The 18077-nt window shown below is 43.9% G+C and overlaps 1 protein-coding gene across 2 annotated transcripts in view; it reads left to right on the forward strand.

Annotated features, from left to right (window-relative positions):
- The window catches only part of lama3 (laminin, alpha 3), a 440498-nt gene that overhangs the window by 105718 nt on the left and 316703 nt on the right, over positions 1-18077 (forward strand). For both annotated transcript variants that reach the window (XM_067977687.1, XM_067977691.1), the window contains exons 3-6: positions 5177-5294; positions 12072-12190; positions 14984-15154; positions 16980-17077. In XM_067977687.1, the coding sequence (XP_067833788.1) occupies positions 5177-5294; positions 12072-12190; positions 14984-15154; positions 16980-17077 (506 nt within the window). The remainder of the gene's footprint in view (positions 1-5176; positions 5295-12071; positions 12191-14983; positions 15155-16979; positions 17078-18077) is intronic.

Consider the following 18077-nt stretch of genomic DNA (forward strand, 5'->3'; position numbering starts at 1 on the left):
AATTCAATCCAGAGAAGTGTAAGGTAATGCATTTGGGGAGAGCAAACAAGGCAAGGGAATGCACAATAAATGGGAGGATACTGACAGGTGTAGAGGAAGTGAGGGACCTTGGAGTGCATGTCCACAGATCCCTGAAGGTAACAGGACAGGTAGATAAGGTGGTTAAGAAGGCATATGGAATACTTTCCTTTATTAGCCAAGGCATAGAATATAAAAGCAGGGAGATTATGCTAGAATTGTATGAAACACTAGTTAGGCCACAGCTTGAGTACTGTGCACAGTTCTGGTCACCACATTACAGGAAAGATGTGATTGCACTGGAGAGGGTACAGAGGAGATTTACGAGGATGTTGCCAGGACTGGAGAATTTTAGCTATGAGGAAAGATTGGATAGGCTGGGGTTGTTTTCCTTGGAACAGAGGAGGCTGAGTGGTGATTTAATTGAGGTGCACAAAATTATGACGGTACTAGGGAAAGTGGGTAGGAAGGACCTATTTCCCTTAGGAGAGAGGTCAATAACTAGGGGGCATAGATTTAAAGTGATTGGTAGAAGGATTAAAGGGGAGCTAAGGAAATTTTTTTCACCCAGTGGGTAGTGGGGGTCTGGAAGTCACTGCCTGAAAGGGTACCTCCCAATCATCAGCAAAGTGATGGAAGGTGTCATCGACAGTGCTATCAAGCGGCACTTACTCACCAATAACCTGCTCACCGATGCTCAGTTTGGGTTCCAGCAGAGCCACTCGGCTCCAGACCTCATTACAGCCTTGGTCCAAGCATGGACAAAAGAACTGAATTCCAGAGGTGAGGTTAGAGTGACTGCCCTTGACATCAAGGCAGCATTTGACCGAGTGTGGCACCAAGGAGCCCTAGTAAAATTGAAGTCAATGGGAATCAGGAGGAAAACTCTCCAGTGGCTGGAGTCATACCTGGCACAAAGGAAGATGGTCGTGGTTGTTGGAAGCCAATCATCTCAGCCCCAGAACATTGCTGCAGGAGTTCCTCAGGGCAGTGTTCTAGGCCCAACCATCTTCAGCTGCTTCATCAATGACCTTCCCTCCATCATAAGGTCAGAAATGGGGATTTTCGCTGATGATTGCACAGTGTTCAGTTCCATTCGCAACCCCTCAGATAATGAAGCAGTCCGAGCCCGCATACAGCATGCAGCAAGACCTGGACAACATCCAGGCTTGGGCTCATAAGTGGCAAGTAACATTCGCGCCAGACAAGTGCCAGGCAATGATCATCTCCAAGAAGAGAGAGCCTAACCACCTCCCCTTGACATTCAACGGCATTACCATCGCCGAATCCCCCACTATCAACATCCTGGGGGTCACCATTGACCAGAAACTTAACTGGACCAGCCATATAAATACTGTGGCTACAAGAGCAGGTCAGAGGCTAGGTGTTCTGCGGCGAGTGACTCATCTCCTGACTCCCCAAAGCCTTTCCACCATCTACAAGGCACAAGTCAGGAGTGTGATGGAATACTCTCCACTTGCTTGGATGAGTGCAGCTCCAACAACACTCAAGAAGCTCAACACCATCCAGGACAAAGCAGCCCGCTTGATTGGCACCCCATCCACCACCCTAAACATTCACTCCCTTCACCACCGGCGCACAGTGGCTGCAGTGTGTACCATCCACAGGATGCACTGCAGCAACTCGCCAAGGCTTCTTCGACAGCACCTCCCAAACCCGCGACCTCTACCACCTAGAAGGACAAGAGCAGCAGGTACATGGGAACAACACCACCTGCACGTTCCCCTCCAAGTCACACACCATCCCGACTTGGAAATATATCGCCGTTCCTTCATCGTCGCTGGGTCAAAATCCTGGAACTCCCTTCCTAACAGCACTGTGGGAGAACCTTCACCACACGAACTGCAGAGGTTCAAGAAGGCGGCTCACCACCACCTTCTCAAGGGCAATTTGGAATGGGCAATAAATGCCGGCCTCGCCAGCGACGCCCACGTCCCATGAACGAATAAAAAAAAACCCTGAACTCATTTAAAAAGTACTTGGATGTGCACCTGAAGTGCCGTGACCTACAAGGCTACGGAACAACTGCTGGAAAGTGGGATTAGGCTGGGTGGTTCATTTTCGGCCGACGCAGACACAATGGGCCGAATGGCCTCATTCTGAGCCGTAAATTGTCTATGATTCTATGATTTTGTGGTGAAATGGGCAGACGCATGGCAGATGAAATTTAATGCTGAGAAGTGTGAAGTGATACATTTTGGTAGGAAGAATGAGGAGAGACAATATAAACTAAAGGGTTCAATTATAAGGAGATGCAGGAACAGGGAGACCTGGGGGTGTATGTACACAAATCTTTGAAGGTGGCAGTACGAGTTGAGAAGCTGTTAAAAAAGCATGTGTGGTCCTGGGCTTTATTAATAGAGGCAGAGAGTACAAAAGCAGGGAAGCTATGCTAAACCTTTATAAAACACTGGTTAGGCCTCAGCTGGAGTATTGTGTTCAATTCTGGGCACCACACTTTAGGAAGGATGTCAAGGCCTTAGAACGGGTGCAGAGGAGATTTACTGGAATAGTAATTGGGATGAAGGACTTCAGTTATGTGGAGAGATTGGAGAAGCTGAGATTGTTCTCCTTAGAGCAGAGAAGGTTAAGAGGAGATTTGATAGATGTGTTCACAATCATGAACGGGTTTGATAGATTAAATAAGGAGCATCTGTTTCCAGTGGCAGTAGGGTCGGTAACCAGATGATACCAATTTAAGGTGATCGGCAAAAGAACCAGAGGCAACATTTTTTTACTCAGCGAGTTGTTATGATCTGGAACGCACTGCCTGAAAGGGTGGTGGAAGCAGATTCAGTAATAATTTTCAAAAGGGAATTAGATATATACTTGAAAAGGAAAGGTTTGCAGGGCCATGGGGAAACAGCATGAGAGTCAGACTAATTGGATAGCTCTACCAATGATGGTCCGAATGGCCACCTTCTGTGCTGTATCCTACTATGATACTACAAGTACAATTATAATATACTAAATAAGATGTTGAGATACAACCTGGCAAAGCTGAACACCGACAAGTTTCCAAAGGTCCTTGTGATAACACTTGAGCGATCCAATCTCATTCTGAGAACGTTCTAACATACATGCTTTACATCTTGACTTATATACATGCAATCACATTAGTTCTGCTGGACCTTGAGCCTGCATCAATCATTCTCTCTGTCTCCAAGCTAACCAGCCATCTGCTTACTCCTGCACATTCTTTAAACATGCTGATAAGGATGGTGTATGTCATTACTTGCTATTCATCAAGGTCGTACTATCGAAACAAGGTTTAAGCAATCTTAACAGAAGGCCTGCAAAACGCTTTTCTTACAGAAACTTCCCTCCACTCCCATAAAACTATAAGACAGACACAAATTCAGGAAAAAGGCAACTCGTTCTATGATGAGTTGTGTTACAAAATGGTGGGATCTGTGTTTGCTCTCAAAAAGCCCATGTAATAGAATATGAGTTTCTTCCATTCCATCAGGGACAGGCACCAAGGAATAGAAAACAAAAGGACTCTCACATATAAAATCGTTTTATCCGAGGAACCCATTAAAATGATGTGCCTCACTCTCCCCTTCCCAACGCTGAGAAAATATATCTCATGTAAATAAAGCATTAATAGGGGACACAACAGAAAACAAAATGAAAATCATTGTAGTTGTGTTAAAATATGAACCTTTGGTAGTAGTAATAGATAGATAGAAGATAGATCGAACTTGCATTTATATAGCACCTTTCACAACCACAGGACGTCCCAAAGCGCTTTATGGCCAATGAAGTACTTTTGAAGTGTAGTCACTGTTGTAATGTAGGGAAACACAACAGCCAACTTGCACACGGCAAGGTTCCACAAACAGCAAAGAGATAATGACCAGATAATCTGTTTTAGTGATGTTGGTTGAGGGATAAATATTGGCCCCAGGACACCAGGGAGAGCTCCTCGCTCATCTTTAAAATAGTGCCATGGGATCTTTTACGTCCACTTGAGGGGGCAGGCAGGGCTTCAGTTTAACGTCTCATCCGAAAGACGGCAGCTCCGACAGTGCAGCACTCCCTCAGTACTGCACAGAAGTAATAATTAAACAAACCTACATTCTGCAGTAAGAAATTAGAGCATAAAAGATGCCTTAAAAAATTAGAAAAAATACTGTTCAGTAGTTTGAATTATTGCAATTTGAGTGCATTTTAAATGAAAATATAAAAGTCTGCACTAAATTACACAATTCACACAAACGGCCACTCGCCCTCAGCCTCCCCATTATTTTTAAGAACTAGCTGGGCCATGACATTAATTGGCCATTAAACCTGCTGCAGAAAGTTAAGGTAGTGATTAAGAGGGTAAGTACCTTTTAATGATGTGATAATTGTTAATACAATGCCAATCAATCTCTCCAGCCCAGAAAGGGAACAATATAAACTGTTGAGTCTCATTCCTGCAGGTAGTAAATTCTTCTTAGTGATTTTAAAAATGTTAAATTGTCCTTTCTGTCTATTTTTTTTTCTCTCTCTCTCACTCCAATGTTTCTTTCCATCTCTTTATTTCTCTTTCTATACCTGATCTGACTCTAATTCACCCTATTTCCTTCTCCATTGTTCCTCTGTTCCTTTCTCAATCCTTAAATCTCATTCATTAAGGAGATAGACTGTTGGTCCCATTGTTCATCAAGGTCCCAGATGCCCTGTTGTCAGCTCGCATTTCCAGCAATTTGCGGCCCAAAAAAATGTTTGAGGTGAAGGATGAGGGAAACGGTCCAGCTCATGGGGCATGCCACGAGATGCCCCAGTCCAGCAAAATCTGGGTCAATGTACTCCAGAGCTAAGGATACTGACTAATACTGTCAGGAACGTAATAGGAACGTAACTCCATAACAGGCAAATGTCATCCAGAAACTGAAAATTTCTAATTGAATCGTTCCATTCCTGCGGAATAGGTTGTAATCGCCCAGTTTGATAAAAAAAGTCAGTGGATTGTGAATTGGATTTATTTTAACTTATTCTTTCTTTCAGTTCGAAATCTCAGAAAAACTCAGATATAAAAATGATGAAAGTACATATTACAATCACAAAATTCTGGAAAATTGATCTATCAATGTGAATATTTTTACTGCACTTGTATTAATATTAATGAATACTTTTGTCTTCTTAACAGCTCTTCCATGTAGCTTATGTTCTTATCAAGTTTGCTAATTCTCCACGTCCTGACCTTTGGGTCCTTGAAAGATCCATTGACTTTGGAAGAACCTACAACCCTTGGCAGTACTTTGCTCGTAAGTCTCACTAGTTTTACATCTCAGGATTTTAGTTTGCTTTCTTGTTGCTGTTACAAATTAGAAGTTTCCTTAAAGTGTGAATTCAAGTTTCTTTTCTTAATATTGAATCCTGCCTATAAAACTGCTTCAAAATATGAGATGACATGAGGAGAATTTTTTTTATGCAGCGAGTTGTTCTGATCCGGAACGCACTGCCTGAAAGGGCGGTGGAAGCAGATTCACTAGTAACTTTCAAAAGGGAATTGGATAAATACTTAAAAAAGAAAAATTTGCAGGACTCTGGGGAAAGAGCAGGGGAGTGGGACTAATTGGACAGCTCTTTCAAAGAGCCGGCATAGGCACGATGGGCTGAATGGCCTCCTTCTGTGATGTAAGATTCTATGATTCTATATAATCCTGCAATAGATTTGATTTTTGTGTGTGTAGCAAATTTCACTGAAAAGGGGCATGTGTTAATGGCTTCAAGATTGATTAGAATTGGAGGAGGCAGGTCATGTTTGCAGGCCCTGATACTGTAGAACCTCATAATGTAAACTTACTCATTGACTAGCAAAACCTTCCCATTAAAGAATCATAGAATCTCACAACACAGAAGGAGGCCATTTGGCCCATCGTGCCTGTGCCAGCTCTTTGAAGGAGGTGATTTATTCCTGTTAAACAAACATTGCATACGATAATCACATTTCCCCTTTAAATGGTCATTAACATGATGAGTAAGATGTATGGGAGCAAATGGCACCTCTTTATATGACATCTTCAGTTTCCATTGTTTTTTATTAATTTCCTATTAACAGTAAATTAGCACATTGCTGTTTGTGGGACCATTTTAAGTGTAAGTAAAACTTTTACCCTTCTCTTTACTAGTGTAAACATTTTATTTGTTAAAATAATACTGTTGTGATTTCCCCAGTGGCTCGCAGGTTTATCAAATGAGTGGTTGAGCAAATGCAGACCAGGATGGCCACAGGATTCAATCCCTGGTCAGTGCTGAGCTATCTGAACTTAGCCAGGGCAGCGAAAGCAGCATTACAATTGTCCTCAGTGTTACAGGTTAGGAAGGGAAAATCAGGCCCCTCCACCCGCTGTCGTGTGATCACTATTGAGTGACCCCTGTGGGCATTGAGTGAGGAGAGGATCTGATTTGCTGTGATGACCCTGTTTGAATGGCCTGCTGAAACTTACCGTCAAAGCTCATGCATGAATAATGGCCACTTGCACAAGATGGCGCAGGGTGACTCGTACAGTGGCTGCAGCGTTTCCAACATTACAACAGTGACTACACTTCAAATGTGCTTCATCGGCTGTGAAACACTTTGGGATGTCCTGATGTCATGCGATATAAATGCAAGCTCTTTTTCGTTCTTTCATCGTAGAAGAATGCAAATTAATTTGATTCGTTAATGCAGTCTAGACAAAACTATAAAAAAAATCAAGAGTACCATGGCAGAGAAAATTGTAGTTATTTTTAATTATACAAGGACCTTATATGAGGACATTTTCCCAGCCTTTTTATTGGCAATAATCTCTAGTTATTAACATTACTATTATGCATATTAGCAGCTGGTCAGACCCAGGAAGTTTTAGAGTCGGATAGTGCAACTAACTTACTGGAATCCTTGATAGCACAGATGAAGGATAATTGGCCCTTTGTTGCGATCCCTCTCTTCTCCTTTGGTTTGTTAGGAACTAGACATGTTTCAGCACACTTTCCATCATCGGAGCACAGAATACTGATTTGTAACTATGGTTTGTACAGTACCAGCATTGTTCTAATATTAGAATTGGAAATCTGCTGGATGATGGTCAGTTGCAACCTTATTAATGCTCAAGTTAGAGAACCTTTCCGTGATGTTAATGAAGTTGGACAAAAGGCTGTTGATTATTTTTTAATAAATATGCAGTGATTACATCACATTCTTTAATGTTTTAGCATAGACATTGGCCCAAACCTTGCTGGAGTGAGGCATCTCGCAGCGCGCGCCATTAGTTAGACATTTCCCTGCACCCTTCAGCTCGAAAGACTTTTGCGCCGTAACTTGCTGGAAGAGCGAGCTGGTAACGGGCACGGCGAGGGCAACGGGGCGACCGGGACCTCAGTGAACGATGGGACCAACAGTCTATCTCCTTCACCAATGAGATTTAAGGATTGAGCAATAAACAGAGGGACGACTGAGAAGGGTATAGGGTGAATTAGAGTCAGATCAGGTACTGAAAGAGAAATAAAGAGAGGGAAAAGAAAGATTGGATTAAGAGAAAGAGAAAAAAAGAGACAGAAAGGAAAATTTGACGTTTTTAAAATCTCTAGGAAGAATTTACCACGTGGAGGAATGAGACTGAATAGTTTAAATTGTTCACTTTCTGGGCCGGAGAGATTGATTGGCATTGCATTAACAATTATCACATTGTTAAAGGGTACTTACGCTCTTAATTACTAGCCCTAAATGAATGCAAATTAATTTCAATATAGATAAGTGTGAAGTGGTACATTTGGGTAGGAAGAATAAGGAGGCCACATACAGCTTGGATAATAAGAATCTAAATGGGGTAGAGGAGCAAAGGGATCTAGGGGTACAGGCAAAAGATTCACAAGGATGATACCAGAACTGAGAGGTTACACCTATCAGGAAAGGCTGAATAGGCTGGGGCTCTTTTCTCTAGAACAGAGAAGGCTGAGGGATGACCCGATAGAGGTCTATAACATTATGAAAGGGTTTGATAGGGTAGATTAGAGAAAATGTTTCCACTTGTGGGGAGTCCAAAACTAGAGGTCATAAATATAAGATAGTCACCAATAAATCCAATAGGGAATTCAGGAATAACTTTTTTACCCAAAGAGTGGTAAGAATGTGGAACTCGCTACCACAAGGAGTAGTTGAAGCAACTCGCCAAGGCTTCTTCGACAGCACCTCCCAAACCCGCGACCTCTACCACCTAGAAGGACAAGAGCAGCAGGCGCATGGGAACAACACCACCTGCAAGTCACACACCATCCCGACTTGGAAATATATCGCCGTTCCTTCATTGTCGCTGGGTCAAAATCCTGGAACTCCCTTCCTAACAGCACTGTGGGAGAACCGTCACCACACGGACTGCAGCGGTTCAAGAAGGCGGCTCACCACCACCTTCTCGAGGGCAATTAGGGATGGGCAATAAATGCCGGCCTCACCAGCGACGCCCACATCCCGTGAACGAATTTTTAAAAAATGACAGAGATGCATTTAAGGGGAAACTAGATAAGCACATGTGGGAAAAAGGCATAGAAGGATATGATGATCGGGTGAGATGAAATAGGGTGGGAGGAGGCTCGTGTGGAGCATAAACGCCGGCATGGACCAGTTCGACCGAATGTCCTGTTTTTGTGCTGTAGAATCTATGGGCAGAATTTTAACTGTGAAAAACTGGATTGAGGGCGGGGGGTATTGAAAATTGCAACAATTTCAGACCCGCCCCCAACCCGTCCATTTCTGGTTTTCATCGGGACGGGACGAGGGGCTGGTGACCAAAATCCTCCAGGAGGCGGATTGGTCACTAAAACCTTTCAAGGAGGCTACAGTCCTCCATTTATGAAAGGTTTTGCGATTGCAATCCCTGGGGGCCAGGATTCCCAGACCTTCTCCTTCACACCACGTGAGAGGAGGCGAGAAGGCCCGAAACTGCAGGTGAGTACCATTCTGGCACAGCTTGTGAGCCTGGAGGAGCAGGAGTGCTTTCCCCAGGCCCAACAAGCCTACCTGCAGTGACCCCCCAACGATCGGGACCCTCCCACAACAATCACGGATGCCCCCAAATGATCGCGGACCACCCCCACCTGATCTCCGATCCCCCCCAAACAATTGCGGACCCCCCCCCAATGAACCCAGACCCCCCCACAATAACCGTGGACCACCGCGATGACCCCGATCCCATCCCCCCCTCAGTGACTGACCCCAGGTGACTGACCCCCGATCCCTCCCTCCATGACTGACTCCTTCGATGACTGACCTCACCTTCCTGATGACTGACTTCCCTCCCCCGTGACCCCAATGCCCATTGGCGACCCCATTCCAGTCGATGCCCCCAGATGCCTCCATGCCCATCGGCGCCCCCATGCCAACCTATGTCCCCATGCCCACCGATGCCTCCCCATGCCCACTCCCCCCATCCATACAATCTAAGACTTACCTGAAGACTTACCCTTTCACGTCCTCTTCGGATGGCAAACCGACAAAAAAAATAAAAGACGTCCATACGTCTAAATCGTAAGGACATCTGGGAAACCCGTACTTCTGGATTTCCCGTACGCGATTTGACTCCACCCCCCCCCCCCCGCCCCTTTCCCGTCTCTGGGTCAAAATCCTGACCTATGTAACGACGTAACCTAACTTTCTGTGGTGAGTTTAATGGGCAATTAATGTGCAAATCCAGCGAGTTCTTAAAAATAACGGGGAGGCTAAGGGCGAAATGCCGTTTGTGCGAAGCAGACGGCAGAACGGCAGAAGTCGACCAGCAAGTTCTGGAGATTCACAACTCACGATGCATCTCTTAATCCCCTGAACTTGCTGGCCGATTTGCACATTAATCACAACATTCGTCGTTAACGCAGGAGGAATTGGCCCATTTTCAAGGCATGTTGTGATAAATGGAATGTGGCAACATGGATAGGAAGTTAGTTAAAGGACAGAAAACAGTGATTTATGGTTAATGGATTATTTTGGGATTGGAGAGATGTAAACAGTGGTGTCCCACAAGAGTCAGTGTTCGGGCCATTACTCTTCTCAATATATACAAATGATCTGGACTTGGGTATAGGAAGCACAATAAGACAAAAATAGGGAGCCCGGTTGCCTGTGAAGAGGACTGTAAGTAACTTCAGGAGGATATGGACAAGTTAGCAGATTGGGCAGAAAGATATCAGCTGAAATTTAATGCAGAAAAATGTGATGTGATGCATTTTGGAAATAAGGAAAAGGAGAAGAGGACATACACACTAAACGATGAAGCTTCGCAAAGAGGAGCAGATAGGTGTTCAGATACACAAATCTTTAAAAGTGGGAGACCAAATTGATAAAGCAGTTTAAAAAAAACATATGGGATGCTTGGTTTTATAAATAGGGATATAGAGCACAAAAGCAAAGAAGTAACATTAAACCTAGACAAATCATTGGTTAGGTCACATTTCGATCACTATGTCCAGTTTTGGTCGTTTAGCTTTGGAAGGATGTCAAGGCCATGGAAAGGGTGCAGAAGAGATTCATTGAGATTGGGAATGAGAGGCTTTAGTTATGAGGATAAAGTAGAGAAGCTGGGACTCTTTTCATTAGAAAATAGAAGACCAAGAGGAGATCTAACAGGGGCATTCAAAATTACGAGAGGTTTTGATAAAGTAAATCGGGAGAAACTATTTGCAATGATCAGTGCGTCTGTAATTAAAGGGCACAGCCTCAACATGTCCCAAAGTGCTTCACAGACAATGAAGGATGAAGGGAGAGGCGAGGAGAATTTTTTTTACGCAGTGGGTTGTTAGGACATGGAATTGTAAACAATTTTACAACACCAAGTTATAGTCCAGCAATTTTATTTTAAATTCACAAGCTTTCGGAGATTTTCTCCTTCCTCAGGCAAATGTAAACATTTGCCTGAGGAAGGAGAAAATCTCCGAAAGCTTGTGAATTTAAAATAAAATTGCTGGACTATAACTTGGTGTTGTAAAATTGTTTACAATTGTCAACCCCAGTCCATCACCGGCATCTCCACATCAGGACATGGAATAGCAGTGAAAGCAGAATCCAGAAAAGCTTTTAAATGGAAAGTGGATAAATATTTGAAAAATAAAAATTTATAAAGCTGTGGGAAAGGGCAGCAGATAGCTGTATTCATAGAGCCAACACACATCCAGTGGGCTGAATGGCCTCCTGCTGTGCTGTATAATTCTATTATTGTGTGATTCTCTGCGCTTCTCCAATTCTGGCCTCTTGTGCATCCCCGATTTTCATCGCTCCACCATTGGCGGCCGTGCCTTCAGTTGCCTGGGCCCTAAGCTCTGGAATTTCCTCCCTAAACCTCTCTGCCTCTCTACCTCTCTCTCCTCCTTTAAGATGCTCCTTAAAACCTACCTCTTTGACCTGTCCTAATATCTCCTTGTGTGGCTCGGTGTCAAATTTTGTTTGATAACGTTCCTGTGAAGCGCCTTGGGACGTTTTACTACATTAAAGACGCTGTATAAATGCATGTTGTTATTGTTGTTGCTGCACTGCTCTGTCACTTATGGATAGAGTCCATTTGATGACTCGTCATTGGGTTTCCTTTCACTTTATTCTTGCCTGCACTTCTCCCCTGAAAAATATTTAAAATCCATTTTGAACCTTTACGAATGCTGAAACAAATATTTGCCCCTACATGCAACCGTTTACCTTTAAGTCGGTGCATCCCTTTAAATTTGAGCTGCAAGCCAGATTTTCTGCATCTCCTGATTGATGAGCTGACAGCACAAGGCCGAAGCTGTACTGGGAACTTATGCTAATTGTTTAACGATCTGTATCTTGCCCTGGTCAGCTCAGTGTGTTTCGATCAAGTTTTGCACCATCAGGCTTCCATTACCAGCACAAACTCTGCCAGGAACTCAAATTTGCACGCCTTTAGTATCTGACAAGCAGAGCATGCTAATCACACTCAACGTGAGGCACATCGGCTATGGGAATAGGATTCACAAAGTGTTAGACGTCAAGTTATTACAAATAAATCTCAAGAGTTTTAACAAGGTGTGTTAATTGCTGTTTGGCTCAATTTACTTTCCAGATTCCAAGCGTGATTGCGAAGTGTTATTCGGAACAAGAGCCCATGGGCGGATTACAAGAGATGATGATGTCGTCTGCACTACAGAATATTCACGGATTTTACCCCTCGAAAATGGCGAAGTAAGAGGCTGAACTGGAATCAAGAAGCACTGTTCATGGACCAGCTTAATGCTGTATACTAAAATGAGACGTTTTACGGGCCACCAATGTGGGAGTTCAAAATAATTAGACATCTGCAGTCAGAGTTAAAGAAAAGAACAAAAAATAATGAAATGAATCTGTTGTTGATGCTGCAGTCGTAATACATCGTAAAACTGTGTAGAAGCCGACTAAAGCTATATTTAAGTTAATTATTTATACAAGAAGAGAATTAATAGAGGTGTTCAAAGCTATGAAGGATTTTGATGTGGAGATGCCAGTGATGGACTGGGGTTGACAATTGTAAACAATTTTACAACACCAAGTTATAGTCCAACAATTTTATTTTAAAATCCACAAGCTTTCGGAGGCTTCCTCCTTCCTCAGGTGAATGTGGAAATGAAATCCTCGAACCTATCGCATTTATAAATCACAGAACAATATCTGGTGATTACAGACAGTCTTTTCAACTGCCCGTTGCCAAGGCAACCAAAGTGTTCAGACAGATAGGTGTTACCTACAGGGCCACCGAATATACCAACGGCCAGAACTAAAAAAAACAGATGATGTGGAGATGCCAATTAAAAAAACAGAGCGAGAGAGGCAGAGACTAGAAACATCCGGGAGGAAAAGACAGCAATTGACCCGTTATATTAAAAACAGATAATATTTGTTCGCTGGTGGGGTAACGTGTAGCGTGACATGAACCCAAGATCCCGGTTGAGGCCGTCCTCATGGGTGCGGAACTTGGCTATCAATTTCTGCTCGACGATTTTGCGTTTTCGAGTGTCTCGAAGGCCGCCTTGGAGTACGCTTACCCGAAGGTCGGTGGATGAATGTCCATGACTGCTGAAGTGTTCCCCGACTGGGAGGGAACCCTCCTGTCTGGCGATTGTTGCGCGGTGTCCGTTCATCCGTTGTCGCAGCGTTTGCATGGTCTCGCCAATGTACCATGCTCTGGGGCATCCTTTCCTGCAACGTATGAGGTAGACAACGTTGGCCGAGTCACAGGAGTATGAACCATGCATCTGGTGGGTGGTGTCCTCTTGTGTGATGGTGGTATCTGTGTCGATGATCTGGCATGTCTTGCAGAGGTTACCGTGGCAGGGTTGTGTGGTGTCATGGACGCTGTTCTCCTGAAAGCTGGGTAATTTGCTGCGAACGATGGTCTGTTTGAGGTTGGGTGGCTGTTTAAAGGCGAGTAGTGGAGGTGTGGGGATGGCCATAGCGAGGTGTTCGTCGTCATTGATGACATGTTGAAGGCTGCGGAGAACATGACGTAGTTTCTCCGCTCCGGGGAAGTACTGGACGACGAAGGGTACTCTGTTGGTTGCGTCCCGTGTTAGTCTTCTGAGGAGGTCTATGCGATTTTTCGCTGTGGCCCGTCGGAACTGTCGATCGATGAGTCGAGCGTCATATCCCGTTCTTACTAGGGCGTCTTTCAGCGTCTGTAGGTGTCCATCGCGTTCCTCCTCGTCTGAGCAGACCCTGTGTATTCGTAGGGCCTGTCCATAGGGGATGGCCTCTTTGACGTGGTTAGGGTGGAAGCTGGAAAAGTGGAGCATCGTGAGGTTGTCCGTGGGCTTGCGGTAGAGTGAGGTGCTGAGGTGCCCGTCTTTGATGGAGATTCGTGTGTCCAAGAAAGAAACTGATTCTGAGGAGTAGTCCATGGTGAGCTTGATGGTGGGATGGAACTTGTTGATGTTATCGTGTAGTCTCTTCAGTGATTCTTCGCCGTGGGTACATAGAAAGAAAATGTCGTCGATGTATCTGGTGTATAGCGTTGGTTGGAGGTCCTGTGCAGTGAAGAAGTCCTGCTCGAACTTGTGCATGAAAATGTTGGCGTATTGGGGTGCGAATTTGGTCCCCATGGCTGTTCCGTGTGTTTGGGTAAAGAACTGGTTATCGAAGGTGAAGACATTGTGATCCAGGATGAAGCGGATGAGTTGTAGGATGGCGTCTGGAGATTGGCTGTTGTTGGTGTTGAGTATTGATGCTGTCGCAGCGATGCCGTCATCGTGGGGGATACTGGTGTATAGTGCCGAGACGTCCATCGTGGTGAGAAGTGTTCCTGGTTCAACTGGTCCGTGGGTACTGATATTTTGTAGGAAGTCTGTAGTGTCGCGACAGAAGCTGGGGGTTCCCTGTACACCTATCTGTCTGAACAGTTTGGTTGCCTTGGCAACAGGCAGTTGAAAAGACTACCTGTAATCACCAGGCATTGTTCTGTGATTTATAAATGCGATAGGTTCGAGGATTTCATTTCCACATTCACCTGAGGAAGGAGGAAGCCTCCGAAAGCTTGTGGATTTTAAAATAAAATTGTTGGACTATAACTTGGTGTTGTAAAATTGTTTACAAATGAAGGATTTTGGGAGAGTAAATAGGGAGAGATTGTTTCCAATGGCAGGAGGGTCAGTAACCAGAGGGCACAGATTTAAGATAATTGGCAAAGGAACCAGAGGGGGAGATGAGGAGTTTTTTTTTACGCAGTGAGTTGTTATGATCTGGAATGCACTGCCTGAAAGGGCGGTGGAAGCAGATTCAATAGTAACTCTCAAAAGGGAATTGGATAAATACTTGAAAAGGAAAAATTTGCAGGGCTATGGGGAAAGAGTAGGGGGGTGGGACTAATTGGATAGCTCTTTCAAAGAGCCAGCACAGGCACGATGGGCCGAATGATTCTATTATTTGAGTTAAAACTGACTTGCTTAATCCACCATTAGTTCTACACAGAAAACTTGTGCTATCTTCTAATGACAACATTTTCCTTAGATTGTTATATCGTTGGTGAACGGTCGTCCAGGAGTCACAAACTTCAATGATTCTCCTGTTTTAAGAGAATTCACAAAGGCTACAAATATCAGGCTTCGATTTCTTAGGACCAACACGCTACTGGGTCATCTGATATCCAAGACACAAAGGGATCCCACGGTCACTCGAAGGGTAGGTACAGAGCTGACTCGATTCAGAAATAGAAGGGAATGCTTTCATTTAAGGTTATGGGTCTGAAAATATTTGGTTGTAATTTGATGCAGGGGAACTAAAGTAATGATGTTTTGGTGGTGAGAAGTGGTATTATTTTATGCTTTACTCATTAGCTGTTAGATGTCAGCTGTGGCTCAGCGGGTAGCACTGTCAGCTCTGAGTCAGCAGGTTGTGAGTCCCAATCCAGACATCTGAGCACAAAATCTAGGCTGACACTCTAGTGCAGTACTGAGGGAGTTCCACACTCTCAGAGGTGCCCTCTCAGGTAGGTGTGAACGATCCCACAGGCATTATTTCGAAGAAGAGCAGGGAAGTTGTCCTGGCCAATATTTATCCCTCAACCAACATCAGCTCATTTGGTAACCTAAAACAGATTATCTGGTCATTATCACATTGCTGTTTGTGGGATCTTGCTGTGCACAAATTGGCTGCCGCGTTTCCTACATTACAACAGTGACTACGCTTCAAAAAGTACTTCATTGGCTGTAAAACGCTTTGGGATATTCTGAGTTTGTGAAAGACTTCCTTTTCTTTCTTTAGCTATTAGACTTTTTGGGGGCTTCTGACATTGCTTAATCAACAAGTAATTACAAGCCTGGAAATTGCTCTATAGGAACTCTCAAACACCAGTGATATTCAAGTTACTACACAGCGATTTAGTGAGTGCTGCTCAGCCTTCACTTACCTCCAGTTTCCAGAACAGTCCAAAATTGCTGTTGAGAGGAATTTGGAGCTCAGTTAGACCAGGTTGTTATAGTTGTCAAGACAAGGATTCCAATGATTAAGCTTCTTGTTGCCAGCTTAATAATTTGTTACAAAGGTTTGTGCACCATAGAAGTAATTTTCACCTTCACATACCTGGGTGACCTTTGGGATGAAAATTGTATGGATTCCACAACAGGCAGGCAATTCGCTCTGCCTGATTATTAACCAGATCCTGATGATGGAAATTACGCCCCCAACATCTCCTTAGAAATTCCTTAAGGCCTGTCAGCCTTCTTCCTAATGTGGCACAGTGGGCATTTGCTAGAAGCAATTAACACAGTTCTCCCCGGTGTCTTGGCCAATATTTAACCCCCAACCAATACCTAAAAACAGATTATCTGGTCATTATCACATTGCTGTTTGTGTGTTTGTGGGATCTTGCTGTGCGCAAATTGGCTGCTGCGTTTCCCTACATTACAACAGTGACAACACTTAAAAAAGAAGTACTTCATTGGATGTAAAGCACTTTGGGACGTCCTGAGGTCTTGAAAGGAGCTGTATAAATATAAGGCTTACATTTTATTTCTTTACAGTTGGCTACCAAATTTGGGATGACAAAAACATCACCAAACTGGGTTCGCTTCTAAACCAAGGCCAGATTATGCCCCTCCAACAACTGACAGCACAAGCTCCTTCCCACCAACTCCAAATTAAACATCTCCATGCTTAAAAAGCTATAACATGAGCCGACCCCATGGAACACTGGCAGACCCCCACAGATATATATCTTCACCCCCTGCACCATGCTTGTCTCCTGGGATTACTTTCAATGTGAAAGTCACTATATACAGTTGTTGTTGTACCAGAGAGAGATTTTCTTCCCATCATTTTGGGTTAGATTCAAAAGCGAAGCTATTTATGTCATTTTTATTTTCAGTGATCAGTTCCTTAATAAGCTGTACAATAGCAGTGTACTGTAAATTTCCTTTCTTTTTATTGGTAGTAAATTAACAATTTAGTCCTCTTTCCTGACAATAAAAGGAATGAAGATAATGTCCAGTAATTATCGTTTTCTCAGTATTATTACAGCATCAAGGACATCAGCGTTGGTGGTCGGTGTGTTTGCAATGGTCACGCTGACACTTGCAACATAAAGAACCCAGAAAACCCATTCCAGTAAGTAGCCATTTAATTCGTTGGTTGTACATTAATGGGGATATTTTTCAACATTGTGATACAAAGCCCTGTTGGAAACGTAGGAGTGTTAAACATCTGGGCGTGGAGTTTGCACGAGGGCCGCAATCTGCAAAATGCGGCCAGGATGTACTGAACACTGCGCCGGTTTTGCCGAGATGAAGTTACACTCAAGTTACTGCTCAAACTCACTAGCATAAACCCCAACGTAAAACTTCCCATCAATCAGCCCAATCAAGCAGCGTAATCGGCAGTAATTGATTGGTGACTGGAACAGGGGGCGGTGACTGGAACATCGGGCATTCATCAGCGTCTCAAAGAGGAGTGGAATTGCCAGGAAATGAGCCACTTGCTTCCACAAATCAAAACTTGAACATAAGTTTATCTTCACCAACCTTGTTTTTAGCACTTTTTGCAGCAGTGATCTCCCTCCCTATCCTGAGGTGAGCTCCTCAACGCATGCAGGAATCATGCCAGAAGCCCACCCAACATATTCAAATTACCCTGACCCCAGTAAATTGACTGACATAAAAACAATTTACATTTATATAGCGCCTCTAACAAAGCAAAACGTCTCAAGGTGTTGTCGGACAATATTTGACACCGAGCCTCATAAAGAGATATTAGGACCAAAAGCTTGGTCAAAGAGGTAGGTTTTAAGAAGCATCTTAAAAAAGGAGGAGGTGGAGGAAGAGAGGTTTAGGAAAGGAATTCCAGAGCTTAGGGCCTAGGCAGCTGAAGTCACAGGCACCAATGGTGGAGCGATTAAAATCGGTGATACACTGAAGGCCAGAATTGGAGCAGCGCAGAGTTCTCGGAGGGTTGTAGGGCTGGAAGAGATTACAGAGATAGAAAGGGGCGAGTGCGTGGTGGGATTTGAACACGAGAATGAGAATTTTAAATTTGAGCTATATTTCAAATCAAACATCCCTGAGGTGCCTCCAAGATTTTTTCATTGACAAGATTTCAGGATTACCTGGAC

Source organism: Heptranchias perlo, chromosome 3, assembly GCF_035084215.1.
Source record: "Heptranchias perlo isolate sHepPer1 chromosome 3, sHepPer1.hap1, whole genome shotgun sequence".
Lineage (NCBI taxonomy): Eukaryota > Metazoa > Chordata > Chondrichthyes > Hexanchiformes > Hexanchidae > Heptranchias > Heptranchias perlo.